Source organism: Pongo pygmaeus, chromosome 10 (genome assembly GCF_028885625.2).
Source record: "Pongo pygmaeus isolate AG05252 chromosome 10, NHGRI_mPonPyg2-v2.0_pri, whole genome shotgun sequence".
In the NCBI taxonomy this organism is placed as follows: Eukaryota; Metazoa; Chordata; class Mammalia; order Primates; family Hominidae; genus Pongo; species Pongo pygmaeus.
In genome coordinates, this window is record NC_072383.2 from 4,826,701 (window position 1) to 4,847,896 (window position 21,196).

The 21,196-nt window shown below is 43.6% G+C and overlaps 1 protein-coding gene across 1 annotated transcript in view; it reads left to right on the top strand.

Annotated features, from left to right (window-relative positions):
• GALNT8 (polypeptide N-acetylgalactosaminyltransferase 8) overlaps window positions 1-17,678 on the top strand; it is an 87,987-nt gene extending 70,309 nt beyond the window's left edge. The window contains exon 11 of the mRNA XM_054444714.1: window positions 17,173-17,678. Coding sequence (XP_054300689.1) covers window positions 17,173-17,343 — 171 coding nt within the window. The 3' untranslated portion in view covers window positions 17,344-17,678. The remainder of the gene's footprint in view (window positions 1-17,172) is intronic.
• The last annotated feature ends 3,518 nt before the right edge of the window (window positions 17,679-21,196 follow it).

A 21,196-nucleotide genomic window follows, 5' to 3' on the forward strand; every position in this document is an offset into this window, starting at 1 on the left:
CTCCTCATTTGGCCAAACAATGAGGAATGGAGACAGAATATTAAAGTTTGTGTAGTTTTATGGGCCAGCTCAAGAATGACCCACATCCCTTTTGCTCTCAATCCACTGTGCAGAACTCACTCACATGACTGCACCTAATTAATTGCAAGGGCAGCTGGGAAATGTAGTTCAGCTATGTGTCCAGGAAGAAAAGGAAATTGTTTACAGAAAAACTGGTCAGTCTGGCCAACTCTCCAACTATAAAAATAAAATTGTTTTTAGAATTAAATTAGATAAGTAGGTGCTAACTTAGAGCAGCACCTAGTATGCCATAAGTATTCCATGTGTTGTGTGTGTACGTGTGTGTGTGTTTGTGTGTGTGCGCCTTGCAAAGAGTGCCTCAGAGAACAACAAATGCTTCAGGGAGGAAATGGAAATTGTGGGTTGTGAGGGCAGTTCTCTTCAATGTTTTCTTTTAGAGTGTATCAGGAAAAAGTACTCAGTAAGAAATAGCCCATTAGTATCAGTAAAAAATACTTCAGAAGAAAATATAGTCCATTAGCCCTTGGCACCCTTTGAAAAAGCTCTGTCTGACAGATGCATCGCGGCCTCCCAGCTCTGCCGGTGGGTCCTCTGCCTTGCTTATCCTCCTCTGCTGCTGCTTTTCCTAATTGCTTCCCTCCTCCCTCTGCCATCCCCAACTTGTGCACACTAATTCCCCCTTGCATTGAGGATTATAATGGGAGTGGAATCAGGACTGATAAAAGGGGAAGAGGGGTGAATTAAATCAGACAAGATAATTTAGAGAAATAAGTAGGGCAAGATAGGTCCCCTAAAAGAGCATTAAGTAGAATTTGGCCTTAGAGAAAGGCCCAGACTAATTCACGTGCTTGTGCAACTGAGTATGCAAATCAATAGAACACAGAGTAGGGGGACTGCTAATGCCTATGTTTTATAATCACGTAAGTTTTTGCCTACCCCAAATGTTTGGGTCCTCAGGCTTCTCAATCTACTTGGCGTTCCCTGTCCCTCTCCATACCCCAGGTGATGAGATCATAAATAGGAATGGAGGAAATTCTGCCTCCCTTCCTGTATGTTCCAGGGATGATGATTTTATTTGAACAAGTATTTACTTTCCAAAGACATATTAAGGAGATTATTTCTTTTCCCTTTCACCAGTTCAATCCCTGCCTTGGAAAAAACAGCAGGAAGAAACTATTAACTGATGTGTGCTGCTTTTAGAGCCATCCCGGGGGACAGATCCATCTCCATTAAGCGCCCAGTTGTTGAGAGCTGCAATAGGCTTTGTAATGAACTCTGCGATTAGAAGGCTGGGGGCTGGTGGGGAGGGGGCTCCAATGGTGGCCTAGGAGGCAGGTCCTTCTCTGAAGATGTCCAAGAATGGTTTAGAGGAGAGCCGCTGCCACATGTGTGCAGGCTGAGGGGCAGGCTGCAGAGAGTGATGAATAGGGATCATTCGGAAGAAGGGACATGACAAGTTAAAGTAAAATAATGACTGCGGCTCACGACTCAGAGCTTTTTTCCAGCCACAGGCTAGTCTTGCTCTACTTGGGGGAGGGAAGGCTGCAGATTTTCTCTGATTCAGAAAGAGAATATAAAAACAAAAAGGGGCCTGGTCTAGGGGTGGGTGGGAGGGAGGGGAAGGGGAGGTTGGAGATTGGGGCCTGGTGCAGGAACTAGAGGAAAGTGGGAGGAGGAACAGGTTGAAGAAGGGAGGCATGCAGGTGAGTGCAGAAGACTCAGGACTCAGGACTCAGTACCTGGAGCTGCTTAGGGTCCCTGTTTCAGAAAGGAGGAGGATAAGGAACAGTGCAGAGTCATCTTCACCATTAGGGCAAAGAAGAACTCGGTAGATGTTTTTTTCTTTTAACTAGTTTTGCTTTTCCTTGTGTAAAATGGAACCTATTAAGGTGAATCTCCTTATGGGAGAGAGTTGTAATGTTTGGTTGTTAAAAACCTGGGCTTGAATTCCAACTCTGCCATTTGCTAGCTGCATGATTTTTTAGAAGTTCATTAGCTTCTCCGAACTTCGGAGATCAGTGAGAATTAGAAGAATAATGTATGTAAAACAGCACAGGATCCGGCACACAGCAATCATTTGTTAAAAGTTAACTGATGTTGTAAAAAAAATGCTTATTTCGACCAAGGAGATGACTAGAAATTTGGGAAGGCATTTCAGAGAATCTGGTAGGGTCATTGTCCTCATGCAAGCAAAAATCCGTTTGTTCACAGGAGTTGTCCTGACCTGGAGTCAGAAGACCTGGGTCCTAGGCATAATGCCACCTCTAACAAACTGTGGGACCTGCAAGTAGCCTGAGCAAGCCCTTCAGGACTCAGGCTCTCATTTGTAAGATAGGGAGAACACTGAGTGCTTGATTTGCCTCACAGGGGTCTCATGGGGATCTCTAAGGCAAACCTGAGAGCACCCTGTGGAAGTGAGACTCTAGGCAAACACTAAGGGCTTACTAAGAAGGGTGACTGTTCATTGAGCAGGATGGGTGGTCCCTGGAGGGCAGAGGCTAGAGTGGCTAGGGGGTGAGAAGCTCCAGAAAGAGAAGAGGAGAGAAGAGGAAACTGGGAGGGCACAGAGAGCTTGGAAGGCTCACATAGGAGGTGGGAGGACTGAGTGGACCTTTTGGTTGGTTGGAGGATCAGAGTTAGAACCAGAAAGAACCAAATGCCAGGACCAAGGGTGGCAGTAGGAGGCATTGGAGAGACTGGTTAGTCCTAGGATTTTTTTTTTTTTTTGAGATGGAGTCTCGCTCTGTTGCCCAGGCTGCAATGCAGTGGCATGATCTTGGCTCACTGCAACCTCCGCCTCCTGGGTTCAAGCAATTCTCCTGCCTCAGCCTCCCGAGTAGCTGGGACTACAGGCATGTGCCACCACACTTGGCTAATTTATTTGTATTTTTAGTAGAGATGGGGTTTCACCATGTTGACCAGGCTACTCTTGAACTCCTGACCTCAGGTGATCCGCCTGCCTCTGCCTCCCAAAGTGCTGGGATTATAGGCATGATCCGCCGCACCAGGCCTAGTCATAGGAATTTTAAGCTGCAGGGTTGAAGCCCAGAGGGATTGAAAGTGTAAAATAATGAGCTGGGCATGGTGGCTCACGCCTATAATAATCCGAGCATTTTGGGAGGCTGAGGTGGGAGAATCACTTGAGCCCAGAGTGCAAGACCAGCCTGGGCAACACAGCAAAACTCCGTCTCTACAAAAAAATGCAAAAATTAGCCAGATGTGTTGTGCACGCCTGTAGTCACAGCTACTCAGGAGGATTGCCTGAGCCTGGGAGGCTGAGGCTGCAGTGAGCTGAGATTGCACCACTGCACTTCAGCCTGGACAACAGATAGAGACCCTGTCTCAAAAAAATTAAAGAAAGAAAGAAAGAAAAGAAAAGAAAGCAAGGGTAAACTAATGATAATCATAATAAATAACATTTATCGAGTTAATTATTCCTCATTTATTCAACAAATATGCAGTGCCCCCATGTGCCAGTGTTTTAGGTGCTAATGATAGACACGTCAGTGAATAAAACAGAAAAGAATTTCTGTTCTCATGGAGCTTATGGCCTAAGCAGGAAAATATGTACATTAAAAAATAAATACATATGCTGGGGCAACTGGATAGCCACAGTTAGACCCCTACATCATACCATATATAAAAATAAACTCAAGCTAAACCAAGACCTAGGTGTAAAGGCTGAAACTATAAAACTCTTAAAAGAAACATAGGTATGACTGGGTGAGGTGGCTCATGCCTGTAATCCCAGCACTTTGGGAGGCTGAGGCAGGTGGATCACTTGAGGTCAGGAGTTCAACAGCAGCCTGGCCAACATGATGAAACCCCATCTCTACTGAAAAAATACAAAAATTAGCCAGGTGTAGTGGCACATGCCTGTAGTCCCAGCTACTTGGGAGGCTGAGGCAGGAGAATCGCTTGAATCTAGGAGGTGGAGATTGCAGTGAGATGAGATTGCGCCACTGCACTCCAGCATGGGCAACAGAGTGAGACTCCATCTCAAAAACAAAACAAAACAAACAAACAAACAAAAACAAACAAAAGAAACATAGGCATTAACTTTGGGAACTTGGGCTTGACAATGGCTTCTTATCTATGACACCAGAAAAAATGGAGAAATTAGACTTCATCAAATTAAAAACTTTTGTGCTTCAAATGACACTATCAAGAAAGTAAAAAGAACTCACAATTTTTCTGTAAACCCAAAATTGCTCTAAAACAATAAAGTCTATTAATTAAAAAAAACCCCACAAATGGGAGAAAATACAGCAAATCGTATACCTGATTAGGGACTCGTATCTAGAATATATAAATAACTCTTTAAAAATGAGCAAAGGATCTCAATAGACATTTTTCAAAAGAAGATATCCAAATGGCCAACAGACATATGAAAAAATGCTCAACATTCATTAATCATCAGGGAAATGCAAATCAAAACACAGTAGAATACCACTTCATACTCACTAGGATGGCTATGTAGTAATTTTTTTGAAAAGTAAAATAACAATTATTGGTGAGGATTTACAGAAATTAGAACCCTAATACATTGCTGGTGGGAATGTAAAACAGTTCTTCAGAAAGTTAAAGACAGGGTTACCATACGACCGAGAAATTCCACTCCTAGGTAGATACCCAAGAGATATAAGAACATGTCCACACAAAAACTTGTACGTGAATGCTCATAGCGACATTATTCATAAAGGCCAAATGGTAGAAACAATTCAACTTTCTATCAAGTGATGAATGGGTAAATAAAATGTGGTATATCCATACAATGGAATATTATTTGACAATGAAAAGGAATGAAATATTGATACATGCTATAGTAGGCACGACACTTGAAAATATCATAGTAAGTGAAAAAAAGCCAGTCACAAAAGACCGCATATGGTATGATTCCATTTATATGAAACATCCAGAATAAGCAAATCTATAGAGACAGAAACTAGTTATTGCTTAGGGCTGGTGGGAAATGGGGAGGGTGGCTTGGGGGAGCTTTTGGGGGTGAGGGCAAAAGGGATTTCTTTTGGAGGTGATGAAAGTGTTCTAAGACTGTGGTGATGGTTGCACAACTCTTCACATACATTGAAAAACATTGAACTTCATACTTTAAATGGGCAAATTGTATGGTATGTGAATTGCATCTCAATAAAGCTGTTAGCAAATAAATATACATTATAGCAGGGTGATAAGTGCTGTGAGGAAGAATAAAACAGCAGCAGAGGATAGGTGGGATATGCTATTTAGATAGAGTGATGAGGGAGGGCTTCTCCAAAGATATGACATTTGAGTGGAGACCAGAAAGAAGTGAGGGAGCAAGTGATGCAAGCATATTGGGGGAAGAGTGCTCCAGGCTGAAGACACAAGTCTAAAAGGGGTTGAAGCCACAGAGAGCTTTCCACGTCCAGGAACTCCCCAAAAGCCAGCATGACTGAAGCTGAAGAGGGGAGAGAAGTGTCAGCCAATGAGGACTCAGAGGGAGGTACTAGCCCAATTCCATGGGGCTGGTATGGACCCAGGCTGGGAGTTTAGACTTGATGCTTAGTGCAGTGAGGTGTCTTTGAGGCAGGCAAATGACACACGTGGATTTATGTGGTTTTTTTGTTTGTTCGTTTGTTTAAATCACTCTGCCTGTGTATGGAGAATTGTCTGCTGGGGGCGAAGTGAGTGGTATGCAGGTAAACCAGCTCTCTAGGTGGGGTAAAAAGCCTTGGGTTGTAATGCCTGCTAATTCCTGTGATGTAAATGCTCCCGCCATGGCCAATTTCAAATGACCAACAATTCGACAATGGACTCTTCAAAGCCCTGAAAATATAAGCAGTCAGCTCTTGTGAGCCATCATGAGTCAGCTGCAGCACGCTGCTGGCAGGAGACTAATCAAGAGACTTCCAGTGCGGCAGTAACGTGGTGAGAAAAAGTAATCAGATTTGGGGTATATTTTTAAAGCTTCCTCCTATTATGCATGAGGGTAAGTGATGTTCTTGCTTTATCCCACTTCATTCTCATACTAGTCCAGAGCCACCTTTTGCCTATAGAATACCTTCATGCAAATCAGAACAAAGCACCCCTTCCTCTGGGAGCAAAGAGCCTTGAACTGGGACACAATGGTATAGGGTATGCAGCGTGGGCCCCATTGCAGCCTCATGCTTACGAGCTGCCCTGTGCAGGGCACAGCCTGGCAGATCCTAAGGTGGCAACCCTGTAATAATGCTGGTGAGGATGCCACTGTAACTCCCTTTTTTAATGGATGAGAAATTGGAAGCCCATATTAGTTAACTAACTTGTCTATAGCGAAGGAGATATGATTTAAACCCAAGCTGCTCTATCTCAAAGTCTTTGATAGTTTTTCTTAAAACCCCTTTGAGATATTTCTGGTCAGTACCTCAGATGAACTCCAGTGGAGGCTCAGGTCCCAAAGTATATCTGCAAGCCTGAGCTGTCAGGTATGCCAGACTGCAAGGGCAAGAGGGTGGAAAGGAAGAGAAGGAACGGAGAGATGTAGAGTCAAAGATTTTTATACCTAGAGAGGCGGCAAGCCAAGATGAAGAGAAAGGAACAAAACACTTTTGAAGTACATGCTTAGTGAGAAATATTTCAAATATTTTCCTGTTAACTTGGAAAAAAATCAACTTCATTTTAAAATGAGGCTCAGAGAGGTTAAGGAGCATGCTCAGGGTAACGTGCTGATAGGTGGCATCTGGGGCAATAGCCTATGCTCTTTCCACATAATCTTCCAGCAGCTTGAGCTTTACTGATTGGCAAGGGAGCCCCACTCTTTTAGTGTCCACTCTTCCTCAGAAGATGATGGTTATGATTCTGGGAGCAATCCGGCCACTTCCTGAAATATTTCAGGAACTTGACATCAAGGTGGTTGTACGGGGGTCATTTTTTTCATTAATTCAACAAACATAGATCATCTATTATCTTCCTGGCACCCCAGTTAGGTAATGGGGCTGTTGTGATGAATATGACATTGTCTCTGACCTTATAAATTACTCAACATTCCTCTTTATGTTTCCTTTTACAATCTGGGGCTCAAGTCCCCTTTGTTCACTCCCAGTCTATCCATGGCTTGAAGGGAATCCAGGATGCTCACGTAGTTTGACCTTTCCCTAAGCAGCTGTGGGAAATGGAATCTGGACACACAGAAGGGGTTAAAAATGGCAACTTCCCTTTCCTGTGCCCAAAATGTGACTTTGCTCCTTCCTCTGCCTATCTCTGAGCTGACAAATTTGGGACTGCCAACTGCAGAATTTCTGGACAGCATTGGGTCAGCCCTCCACTTGCACTCACTTATCCATTCCTGGTCTCCCTGTTTCTGATCAGGGAGTAAGAACCTGTCTTGTGGGGATGTGGGGTACTTCCCTAGAGCAGGGCCCCTTCTTGGCTTTGGGAAGGACCAGAGGATTAGGCTGGAAGTTTTTTTCATGGAAATGGAATTCAAATTGGAACTTTATGTTGGATTCTCTGGGCTTCAGAGCACAGCTATAGCATGGCCTACATGCGCCACACCTGTCCTCCTGAAGGTCTGCTGACCCTTTGAGTTGACAAGCACATGCTTTCTCCCCCAAGGTAGAGGCTGCATGCACATCCTTTTCCTGTAAGAACGCCCATCAGGTGAGGAGATAGTGTAATACAATGCCCATGCACATCTGCATGAATATGTGTGTGTATATGCATGCTCATGTGTGTGTGTGCGCATGTATGTGTGTGTGCATTTGTGTGTGTGCATTTGTGAGTGTGTGTGTGTGTGTGTGTTTAAAGAAAAAGGAAGCCACAGAAAGTTAGTTCTGCATTCAGGAAAGCAGATGGATAGGATGAGCATTGGGCTGCTCTGAGCTCTCACATTGTATTCACTCCCTGGAAGGCTGCTCATTATTGCTGCTCAGCTGGGTTTGAATCTTCACTCCATAACTTATTATTTGAGTGACTTTCTGCAAGTTCTCGACTTCTCTGAGGGAACCAGTTATCTATTGCCGCATAACGAGATACCCAACACATAGTGGCTTAAAATAACAATTTATTATTATATTCACAAATCTGTGATTCAGGAATTAAGTCATAGTGGGAACGTTCTGTATCGCTTTATGATGTCTGAAGCCTCAGCTGGGATGGCTTGAATGGCTGAACACTGAAACAGCTGGGGGCTGTTTGGGGACTCTCTCTCTCTCTCTTTCTTCCCATATATATATGTACCTATATATCAGTTAGAGTTCAGCCTTGCATGGCTGAACGCTGAAACAGCTGGGGGCTGTTTGGGGACTCTCTCTCTCTCTCTCTCTCTCTCCCCATATATATATGTACCTCTATATCAGTTAGAGTTCTCTACAGGGACAGAAATAATAGGAAATATATATATATATATATATATATATATATATATATATATATATATGGGAGTTTATTAAGTAGTATTAACTCACATGATCACAAGGTCCCACAATAGGCTGTCTGCAAGCTGAGGAATAAGGAAGGCAGTCTGAGTCCCAAAGCTAAAGAACTTGGAGTCCAATATTCGAGGGCAGGAAGCACCCAGCATGGAAGAAAGATGTAGGCTGGGAGGCTAAGCCACTCTAGTCTTTTCACATTTTTTTTCTGCCTGCTTTATAGTCTAGCTGTGCTGGCAGCTGATTGGATGGTGCCCACCCAGATTGAGGGTGGGTCTGCCTTTCCTAGTCCACTGACTCAAATGTTAATCTCCTTTGGCAACATCCTCACACACACACCCAGGATCAATACTTTGCATCCTTCAGTCCAATCAAGTTGACACTTGGTATTAACCATCACAACGTGGAAGGGGTGATATGAATGTGTGTGTGTGTGTGTGTGTGTGTGTGTGTGTGTGTGTGTGTGTGTGTGTGTGTACCTATGACTAGATAGACAATCCTTGAGGGCAGATACCATGACTCTTTTGTTCCCCACTCTATACCCAGTGCCTAACACTGTACCTTGTACACAGAAGGTGCTGAATACATATTTATCAAATAAATGAACAGATTGTTCTCAAGTCTACCCTATGTATGGTCAAAAGAAAGAAGGCAATTATGACAAGAAAGAGTGAGGGTAGGAGAGGCAGTCCTCTCAAGGAGCCTTCTTTTTATTCTCTCCACATGCATAAATATTGCTCAAGTCATCTCTGAAATGGGTGGAGAATTCTGTGTATTTTGCAGTTAATAAAGCCTGAGGTGCTCAGGGCTCACAGATTCTTACCTGCATACTAGGATAATATAAAAGGCCTGCATGAATTGATACAGGCTTTTCTGATTAATGGGTTCTGGGAATAAATAGTAGATACAGAGTACTTTGAGATTTTTCGATGACAAATCAGTTGGAAATGTCCTCCACTGTAATTTTTACCTCTCCATATTTTGGCTGTTAGTATAAGATCCTTCAGCTTCTGCCATCCTTCATCTTATCCTCAGAAATGGCACTTCCCAATATAGAATGGTACAGGAATACTTTAGAATAGAGGGAAATGAAGGGAAATAGCACCGAAATGATGAGTGTGTTTGCGTCCTCCCTCTCTATGCCTCTGTGCTGTGTAGAACGCAGCTGGTAGCACTTTTCCTCCCCCGCGTCCCCTCTGAGAATCAGGCCCGGCTCAGCGGGGAGGGGTGCATAAAGCCCACTCCTGCCCAGAGGAAGAGCCTGGTTGTGATGTCTGCTGTTGCAGTATCAGGCCAGACAGGAATTAGGGGAAAACTGCTGTCATTAGGGAGTTTCTGCCACTGTTGTTCTTCGTAAAATGTGGTTCTTTCTACCAATCAGTAGGCAGATGCCCAGAGACCCTCAGAAATGGTATAAGCCTAGAATTTGCAGCACTCATCCAGGGTCTGAGGCTTATAGAACTAGGATTAAAACTTACATTGGACCTCAGTCCTCTGGTCTAAGCCCGTCTCTGTGCAAGAGGGGAAACTGAGGCCCAGGAAAACGAAGTGACACAGGTGAATCAGCAGCCCGGCCAGGCCCGCAAGTCAGGCTTTTGACTCCAATGTTAGTGTTCAAGGCTCCAGATGTGGACATTCCTTGTAAACTGTAAAACACCCAAAAAGGAAGATCATTATTCATGTTGTTACATTCCTGTGTCCCTTGGTCATTTGGATGGGAAATGTAAAAGAACAGGAAGTAGGAGTACATTTGAGAATCTCCCTTCTCTTCAGAACAGCCATCACCTCATCCTCTTCTCCCTGAAACCCCTCCCACCCCACCCTTCACAAAATGATCCTCCCCTTCCCTGGACTCTGGCTACTGCGCTGTTTCCTAAACCTGGGTTTGGCTGGAAACAACACCCAAATATCAGAGAGGAGGATGCATGGGAGAAGGTGGACTGTGAAGGGCTTGGGCCAGGCTTTCACTTATAAGAAGAAATGGATGAAATGGACATGCTCCAAAAAAGGGCAAGACAGGTCCCCTTCACTTGCTCACTTGCCTCACATTGCTCCTGGCCCCAATCCCCAAACGTCCCGGGAGGTCTATGCGGAGTCCTTGCTCTCAACCCATTGCAGCAGCATCACCCCTCTCTGTTATCAGGAGCCTGGCAGCCTCTGTAAATTGTGTCTGGGAGGAAATGAGATCCTCCTTACACAGGGCCATTTCCAGGCTTCCTGAAACACTGAGAGTGCTGGAGGAGGAGGGGATGAATATTTTATAAAAGGCCATAAAACATAATTTGTTCCTTTGAGTGAATTAGAGACTGTAGTTAAAAAAAGAGAGAAGTTACCATCAGTGGACCAGGAGTTTTGCATTATTTAGCCCCAGCTATTTCATTACATCTGTAAAGCAGGAGAACCAGAACATTAAAATCACACCCTTTGCTCCTCAGGAAGGGAAGCAGAATCTTAGAGGCCCAAATACATACAACATAGACTCACTAGGCAAGGAGCAGCGGCTCCCTGCCTGGAATGTGCTCACAGGGGTGACATGAATGTTTTGGAAGGAAACAGGCAACCAGCTTGTCCAGCTCACCACACTGCTCCCATCTAATTGCATCAAAGGGGGAAAGGTGAGCCAGTGGACCTAGCGGGGTCTTCTTTTTCTGTTAGGATCTTCCCTAACCTCCCCTTTCCTCCTTTCCTGAAGCAACTTCCTTTCCTTCTTCCAGACTGGAAGAGGAATTTGAGTCCAGAATAGAGAACAGCCTAAAAGTGGACATCAGACATCCCTGTTCCAGTCTCTGCATCCCACCAGCAATAGTGCCTTACAAGTAATGTCTTTGAGACCTTGCCTTCCCATCTTCTTTTGGGGACCTGTCCTATTCAACAGATATTTAGTCTTCTCTAATTTCTTCTCTTTTCCAACCATAGGCTTTTCCAAATTTCTGACTGTGGGAGAAAACTGAAAATCATTTTTTTTGTTGCAAAGCAATTTAACTTCCTTTGCCTTAAGGTCTCCATCATGAACCATATCCTAGTCTTGACCATTCTTAACCATAAAGTCCTTTAGTTTGTTTTCAGAACTAAAAATACCTTTTTACCCCATGGATTCCACATCTACCAAAATAAGCAATAGATATGAATTTTAAAACTACAATTTCGTTAACTGTGCCAAAGGCTTAAGATCAATCTCTTGGGGATCATATTCAAAGAACTTATGCTTCCTTCTAGTGGTAGAAGAGGCAGGAAAATATTTTCCCCATTTTTACAGAACATGCCCTGAAAGTCATGGCTTTTTTATTCTTCCATGGACTGGCATTTGGTATTCCTTCCCTTCGTGCCTGCTATTTGGGGCAATTCCTGCAATTGAACGTGGCTTTGTGTGTCTTGTCCAGCTCTCCTTCCATCAACCCACTCCTCCCCTCTACACACATACACATACACATTCTCTCTCTCTCTCTTTCTCCCTCTCTTTCTCTCTCTCTCTTTCTCTCCCCCCTCTCTCTCTCATGCACACATGCGCAGCTGCATAGAATTTGCTTTTATTCCATCAGTGCCTTGAGAGGGATGGTGTTGCAGCTGAAGAGAGATCCTTTTGGACCTGTGTCATTCCTTATATCACCTGCTTAGTAACAAGTGCTCTCTGCACATAAGCCACCTGGTCCTTTGCCTCTTCTTCTTGGTTGCTTGATCCTCCTTCTGTCCCTCATTGTTACTCATTAACTGACATTTATCGAGCACCTGCTTTGTGAAGGACATTGTGCTAGGCCAGGGGGAGAAGGCATAATAACAGGGTCTTTGTCCTCAGGATCCTTGGAGTCGATGAGAAACTTGTGATTCTCTCTGACCTGCCACTTTGTCCTTGGAGAATTTGCTATTTATAACCTTTTGGGGTAGAGTAATCCTGCTGAACAGGGAATTAAGAGATCTAGATTTCAGTCATTGTAGCCATTAAGACTATGGAAAAGTCATTTGCTCACCTTATGCTCTGATTCTGGCATCAGCAAAATCATGCGGTTTTTTGAGATGAGGTTCACCATCCCTCCTAGTGCTTGATTTCTATGATCTTATGTTCTTATGTTCTATAATACACAAGTGCCTCCGAATGTGAGGCTTGGTGAGAAATAGGGTTTTGTGGTTAAATACATCTGGGAAACATTGGGTTAAATAATTTTAAGAGATGTATCAGAGGCTTTACTATTCTAATGTCTATTGTGAGGCTCTCTGAGACAAAGTGTAAGATTCCTAAACTCCTTTAACTGGGGTGGGTGTTTATAAATATCGAATCAATTTTTTATCAAACTAATTTCTTTTTCTTCTGAGTTAAAGAATTTACATCTCTAGGTGGCTGGTTCTTTGATCGGGAGTGGAACCCAGATCGTGTCAGTTTGGAATCCTAACCACAAGGCTACAGGGTGGAGTGCCTTGTCTGTGTAAATATCTATTGACATGGTGAGAACTAGAATTGTGTAGAACACAGTTTGGGAATATGAAGAAAGAGAGCTCCCCACATGGGCTCTGGACTCAAGACTGAGCTCATTTTTTGAAGGGTCTTACTGTATCACCCAGGCTAGAGTATAGTGGCATGATCATAGCCCCACTGCAGCCTCCAACTCCTCGGTTCAAGTCATCCTCCTGCCTCAGTTTCCCAGGGTGGGACTACAGAAATGTGCCACCATGCCTGGATAACTTAAAACAAATTTTTTTTTTTTTTTTTTTTTTTTGTAGAATGGCTGCATTTGAAGCCTGCTCAGGTACCCACTGGCTCTGTGAGCTGGTAAATTAAACTTCCTGTCCTTCTGTTTTCTCATTTTTAAAAGGAGGCTAGGAAAAGCTTCTACCTCATACCTCTTAGCAAAGTGCTTGGAATGCAGCATGCATTCACAAAATGCTTATCATTAGCTATTACTATCTTTAGTCAATATTTATTGAAAAGTTAGTAAACAGAAGAAAGTTACAACATTTTATCATAAAGACTTAGCTACTGTCCATGACCCCATTGGAGATGCAGATAGGACACCAGAGTTAGACAACAGGTTGCTATCATTTCAGTGGTAGAGTTAGGTCAGAAAATGGACAAGGAAGAACAAAAATTCAGACCAGGTTTAGTATAAACAAAGTGAAGATCTCTATAGAAAGCTGTGGTAGGAGGAGAAGTAAGCAAGAGTAAGAATGAAAAAGTTGGCCAAAGTTAGGCTTTTGAAATTAATTTCATGATCCATGTTCAATTCTCTTCTTATAGGCATAGAAAATAGAATATTAATGATCTCTGTATTGTATTTATCTTCCAAGCAGGAATGCAAGTAGGCATATTGGTCAGGAGAGACAGGGTTATGCTGCAGTAACAAACAGCCCACAAAGCTTAGTGGGTTATAGCAAAGGACTATTTATTGCTCAGACTACATAGCCATCCCTGGCATTCCTAGGGTTCTGCTCTATGTCTTTCAATCTGGGTTGTAGGCTGATGGGCTTGCTACCTTCTCAAGTGCTATGGATCATTATGGCAGAGGAAGAGAGCATTGGCAATTAAGTGCTGCAGGCCAGATATGACACATGGCACAACTTATCAGCTAGAACTAGTCACATGACTCTCACCCAACCACATGAAAACCAAGAAAGACACAATCTTACCATGTACCCAGGAGGTGAACAGGCTGGAAATGTTTGTCAAATAGCAGCAATGACTACCATTACCTGCTGTTAGGGTCACAAAATGTTTGTCTCCCCCAGGCAAAATACACTTATTTACTACCTAAGGAAGACAGCCTAAAAGTCCTACCCAGTCCTGGTATCAAGCTGAAATGCTAGGGTGTCTTGTGGCGTGTAACAGGGCAGTTGTCACCTTAGGGAGCAGCATGTTCTAGTGTCCACATCAGTTGTGAATGTGGATCCTTTCCTTTCTGAGACTTAGGCTCCAAAAAGATAAGTAATCCTTTCTCTCCCACAAGACAAGAAACGATTCATTTGAAGTAGGATAACTGCAATCAATATTCCCTTTCAGAAAGGGGGAAGATTGGGGAAGCACAGCAGTCACTGGTCCATAACAACTCTGAAATCCTGTGAAACAGAATTTGACCCTCACTAAGCTGCCTGGGAGGAGATCCCAGCTCACTGTTCTCTGCCTATGGATTCTCCCTCTGGGGGGTCTTCTTTCTGTTGCCCTCCTTGCTCCTATCAGAGATGGGAATTGCAGATGATATTGAGCAGCTTTCTTGGCCAGCTTCTTGTCCATGATAATTTGGGGGCCCAACGGTACTTTACATTTTGAAAAGTCATGAATGGTTTCGTTAGGTCATGGTTCCTTTGGCAGGATGACTGTCTGAAAATCTTCTTAGGCTTTTTCCTATGTGTTTCAGGCAGATCTATGGACCGATAGCCAATAACCACACCTATGGTTACAGTTGTTATCCTATTCTAAATGAGCCATTGTATGTCGTGATATGGGATAGAGGCAGATAATTTGTCTTTTGGGTTTCTAAGTCTCCGAATTGCAGAAATCCATATTCAAAACTGACGTAGAGACTAGCACATGTCACTCCTTAATATAAAAACTACTACACACTGCTAGAGAACATCAAGCATTTCAGCTTGATACCAGGACTGGGTAGGACTTTGGGGTTATCTTCCTTAGGGAATAGGTAAGTGTATTTTGCCTGGGGGAGCCATGGTTCTTCTCAGCGTGAACCTAACAGCAATAATTTGGGTCTATACATTATTTGTGGAATGTTACAGCTTTAGTCTTGTTTTTTCTCTTGCTCTTACTTGAGCCAGTTTGCCCAGTTTGAATGATTTTTTGAAGCCATAACTTCAATTAAACTTTTGCCCTAAAATGACTTATTCCATTCAGAGGAACTGACAATGGACATGACTGCCCTGTGCTTGATTTGTTCCATGGCATGAGCGGAAGTACTCATCAGTCTTTCTTGTATAAAGGTCTTTTAAGTTTTGTTTACTTCTTTGGGGAATGAGAAGCAGCTATCTCTGTCTACACTGAAAATCCCCACATTTCTGGACTCTCTCCTGTCCATTTTATCTCTGCTCGCTAACTGGCCAAATCTTTTCTGAACTCATCAATATCTTGCACTACATTGTCAGATGCAGCCAACAGTGGCCACCATACAATATAACAAGCTGTTTTTCAACCATCTTCCTAGATATGCAGGATTTTAGGGATATAATCTGCTTTATAAGTTATCACAGGTGACAGTTCTCGGAATATTTTTCCATTTGTAATATGGATTGCCTGCAATGGCTTCCTGTAAAATTTCTTCAATACCTGCCATCCAGCCACAGAACAAATGTCACAAGTTTTTTTTAAATTTTTAAAATTTTATTTATTTATTTTTTTGAGACGGAGTCTCGCTCTGTCACCAGGCTGGAGTGCAGTGGCGCAATCTCAGCTCACTGCAACCTCCGCCTCCCAAGTTCAAGCAATTCTCCTGCCTCAGCCTCCCAAGTAGCTGGGACTACAAGTGCATACCACCACACCCAGCTAACTTTTGTATTTTTAGAAATGGGGTTTCACCATGTTGGTTGGGATGATCTCGATCTCTTGACCTTGTGATCTGCCCACCACAGCCTCCCAAAGTGCTGGGAGTACAGGTGTGAGCCACCACACCTGGCCATGTCACAGGTTTTAACTTTTTACTTTTGGCAGCTTCTTACTTCAGTTTGGATAGACTTGATTCTGCTATGGGAACAAACCAATCCCTGAATACCAGAGGATTAGAGCAATAAAGGTTTGTTTCTCACTCATGCTACTATTGCTTCAGCTGGGGGCCAAGCTTCCTGCCACCTCACCCTGTAAAGCAGCTCACTCTAACAGAGAAGCCACCATCTTGAACAAAGCTGGTCATTGTGGCTAGCATGCAGAAAGCTCTGGGGGCTTTCCCATGAGGAATTAAATATTTTGGTTCAGAAGTGACACATATCACTTCTGCTTATAACTCACTGTCCGGAACTACTTGCCTGGTACCACACAGCCACAAGTGAGTGAGACAGTAAAATTCTCCATGTTCCTGAAAAGTAGAAAGCTGGAGACATTTGGAAAACAGCATTAATAACTATCACAGGAGAAGAATTGGATGAAGATGCAGGCTGCAAACTTAGGATACTAACAAGCTCTCTTGGGATCCTCCCCGAAGGATAAGGAGTTCATTATAGATTTATTTCTTGGCATGGATAGTAATTTCCTGAGGCTGTTGATTGGTGTGGCACAGATGTCTAATGCATTTCTTTTCTAATATACAGCTTCACTCAAGTGGAAGCTGTTAGATTCTTCTCTACTGAATTATGGAACATCATCATCACCATCACTACTTTGTAATTGACATCATCATCCTCATTAAAAATTGGACTAAGCAGCTAATTATAAATAGTGCTTTTGTATAGCACATGTGTTTTCATTTGTCCCCCTGAATCCATCCACTTGACCACAGGGGAAGCCCACGAGGAGGGAAATGGCCACAGTGCATCCAGAGACTAAATCAATAGAAGGGAACTTCAGGTCAAAGCGTTGTGCTATCAAGTGTTGGCAGGGCACATCAATTAGTTTGTGGAACCAGTGGGTGCTACTGCAGGAAATTAACCCTCGAAGTTCAGGATATCTGACTTCTTTTTAATGTAACTCTCAGATGACCAAATTTTTGGTGTGTGTGTGTGTGTGTGTGTGTGTGTGTATGTGTGTGTGTAGAAGGAGGGGAACAAAAGGAAAATAGCAAAAATTGACTGCAAAGTATAGAATTACCCAGTCATCCATTTTTCTCCCTTTCTTCCCCAGGATTCAATGCTGTCTTCTCTCTCCAGCAGAAAAAGTAGGAGAAGGTTAAGAGAAGGAGTAAACATGACCCAGGCCCTGGGGAAAGGGGTGAACGAGGGAACCAGAAGAAGGGGGTTGGGCCAGGCAGAACGCTGTGTTTGGACAGAGGAGCTTCCACTTGGAACACCCTGAAGAACCGAAGCTCAAGGGCAGAGCCTTGCCCAGAGTGAGATGGTGAGAGGAGGGACACGGGCTCAGACTCATCATCCCTGCTTCTCGCTGGCTCTGAGTGGTTTGGATTCCACAGTGGAAAGCTCAAGAGTGGGGTGGGTCATTCTAGGGAGGGTGTGTCTGTGCTTGTGCACAAGTGTTGTGTTCTCTCAGTAAGAGGTAAGGGAGCTGACGACTCGCCACCCTGTCCTCACAGCAGGGGCCTGTGGGTGACAGGACCATGAGGAGAACCATTCTCAGAGGTTACACAGAGAAAGAGGAAAACTTCAGGGATCCTATTACCAGAGTGATGACAAATAAACACACACACACACACACACACACACACACACACAGCAAAATAAAAATGTAAAGAAGCCTGGAAGACAGATCATTTATGTCATTTATATACCTGGAATAGGTACATTTTAGAACCTAGGGCAGAGGTCAGAATATAAATGGTTATCACACGGTGCTTCACATTATCTGTGCTCATCTTGTGGGCACATACATCCATTCTTAGGTGGTTCTTCCCATGGATGCCCCCCACATACTCCTGACCTGTTGCAGATCATGTGTTCCACTGGAAGGCCAGTGTGGGCCCAGGAGGACGGGGCCCCTGGGGTCTAGTCTTGGTTGTTGGTTTCCCGGACCTCTCCATCTCTTGACTTTTCTTTGACCTCACTGACAACCCCTCAGCCTCCTTTGCTGGCTGCCCTTCCTCCTGACCTTGATGGGTAGATTGAAGACTGCTGTGAAGGACTTGGTCTTGGTCATTTCTCTTCATTGTCCATATTCTGTTTTTGCGGAAGACCTTAGTGCCATGAATTTATATATTTCTAGATGTTTTAAATTCATAAATCGTAAATTTCTTTTTCATATTCCAGACCTAAATAAATAACCGCCTCCTTGATATCTTCATTTGCATGTATAATTTCCCTCTCCAATTTAATACATCTAAAGGTGAGGTCTTGACGCATCCCAATTTGTTTAACCCCTTGTCTTCTCTTTCTCAGTAAAGGGCGACACCTACCTGCCTAGTTGCTTGAGCTTGGCATTGGCTGCTTATTTCTCATGTTCTATTGATGACCAATTCCTGCTGATTACATCATCTAAACATACCTCCTCAGTTCCCCTCACCTCCTCTCCACTCTATCTCTACTGACTCTACCTTTCTCTGGCCCAAGTCACCATCATCTTTTCCCCAGATGACTGCAATTTCCTGGTCTTTCTATTTCTTCTTCTACCTCTTCACAATTCATTCCCCTCACAGCCTCTAAGTAAATCACATCACGTCTCTCCTCTGCTTGAAAACCATCATTGGCTTCATACCGCCCTTAAGATAAAACCTGAACACCTCACCCTACAAGATGGTACCCTTGCTAATTCTTCAATCTTATCTTGCACCTCCCTTTCCCTTGCCCATTCTCCTCCCAACACACAGCCTTCTTTTTGATCTTGAACACCCATGACCTTTCTAGCTCAGGGCTTTTGCACTTGTCAGTCCAGAATGCTCTTCCCTACTTTTGGCACTGTGGCCCCATTCTCTTATTTATTTATTTTTGAGACAGAGTCTCAGTCTGTCACCTAGGCTGGAGTGCAGTGGTACAATCTTGGCTCACTGCAACCTCCACCTCCCAGGTTAAAGCGATTCTCCTGCCTCAACCTCCCAAGTAGCTGGGACTATAGGCACCTTCCACCATGCCCAGATAATTTTTGCATTTTTAGTAGAGACAGAGTTTTGCCATGTTGGTCAGGCTGGTCTTGAACTCCTAACCTCAGGTGATCCACCTGCCTCAGCCTCCCAAAGTGCTGGGATTACAGGTGTGAGCCACCGTGCCAGTCTCCATTCTCCTCTTTGGATTGTCAGTTGAAATACCACCTCTTCAGAGGGAACTTTTCCAGCTACCCTTGCAAAGTCGAGTCCCCAAGTTCATTTCTGACATAGCATCCCATTTATCCTCCTCAAGGCATTTACTGCAATATGGAATTATCTTCCTTATTGTCTACTGTTAAAATTTTCTGTCAAAATGTAATTTATTTATTACATGAAAATGTATGCTTATCAAAGCAGATATTTTGTATAGATCACTGCTAAATCCTCAGCACCTGGCACCATGCTGGCACTCAGTAGCTGCTCAATAAATACTTTTTAAATAAATGAATGATCGCTAGGACCATGGCAAACAACTGAATCTGGATACAACAACAAAAAATAACAACAAAATCTATGCTGGCATGAAATTGGTGCTTGGTGAATGCTGGGGAAAAATCACCTGCCATTGGAAGCCACTTGGCAGTGTCTATGGATGGAGCTGTGTCTTCCTTCACCTGGGAACTGGCACTTTTGAAGGTGTGATTGTACTCATCCTTAACATACGCTTGGGGGGAATGATCTAGGCATAGGGTTTTTCTTAAGCTAAGAAATGAGTCTATTTCACAAAAGAACTAAAAACAGAACTCTGATTCAGGAATTTGCCAATGGCTTGTCCTTCTCAGGGGAACCTCCCCGGGCACAGTGAAACCCCTCCTGGGGCACAACCTCATGCTTGATGTGAAGGTAATCACGGAACATCAGCTCCGCCTGTAGGGTGGCCAGCAGCCCAGCCAGGCTTAACCCGAGGGGTACTCAAATGGAGGTTCTTGACACCTTATCAGGGTGTGTACGCTTCTGCAGAATGAAGGGTCCTTCCCATGCTTTGCCAGGATTGGTTTTGAAGAATTACTGACCTAGTTGACAGTCTCGTGAATAAAAATGGCAATGATGAAAACAAACCTGCAAATGAATCATTCATTATAAATGTGAAAACAAAAAGAATCATGCGTTAGTCAATTTATGACTCAGAATATAATGACAGATAACTGGATGAGGGTAAAGTGACAGATAACTGGATGAGGGTAAAGAGTATCTTCTATGTTGTATTTGCCGTTGGTTTCTTTTTCTCTTCTTTCAAAAATTTTTTTAAACAGAGCACTTTTGTGTGGAGTCTAAATGGCTTAATTACATAGTCTGTAAGTGAGAAAACTCCGCTGGATGACTCCGTGTACTTGCTTTCTCTCCCTTCACTGAAACATGCAAGGCGAGAGAAGGGAGTGGAAATGAGACAGGAAAGCATGAGATGGGCAAGCTGGCTGCTTTCCTGTTGTGATGTGATTTGGAGAAAAAAGAACAAAAGCCCCTTACTCAAGCTGTAACTCCCAGCCAGTCAGCATCAAAGGCCCAAGAAGCTATTAATCACAAATTAATTAACCCCTTGCTTTAGAGAACTAAGGACCTTTCTGAGGCCCTACGTGCCTAGCTAGGCTTAACTTTCACCTCCTCGTGAACTTTTCCTTATTTTAGTACTAAAAATCATGCCCACAGGTGGAGATTTAAGATGCTAATGAGACATATGTTGTATGAAGCAGCATCTTAAGCCACCGTACATGCGCCAGAAAAACCTCACCTCTACATGCCCTGACTTCCCTTTACTGCAGTCCCCCACAAAGGGAACCCACACCTTGACTTTGGAGAGCAACCCACTTCCTTTCTTGGTGTTTGGTCCCTTATATCCATAAGCTTTCATAAAAATCTTTCTCTTTGCTACTGTATGCTGTGATCTCTTTTGATTTCCATCCTGGGGGATCAAAAAAGCCCACAGGGCGTTAGTGCCAGAAATCAGCTGTGCAAGCACAGAAAGGGAGCAGAGGCTGTTGCCTGGCTCAACTGGTAAGGAGCAGGATTGGAGAATGATCATGCAGTGAGTTCTAACACTAGCACCTTTCTTACCCACTCAACACCTGACCCCTTCCCGTCACATCCAGGAGCCTTGGTTCTCTCCTTCCTCCAACCCTC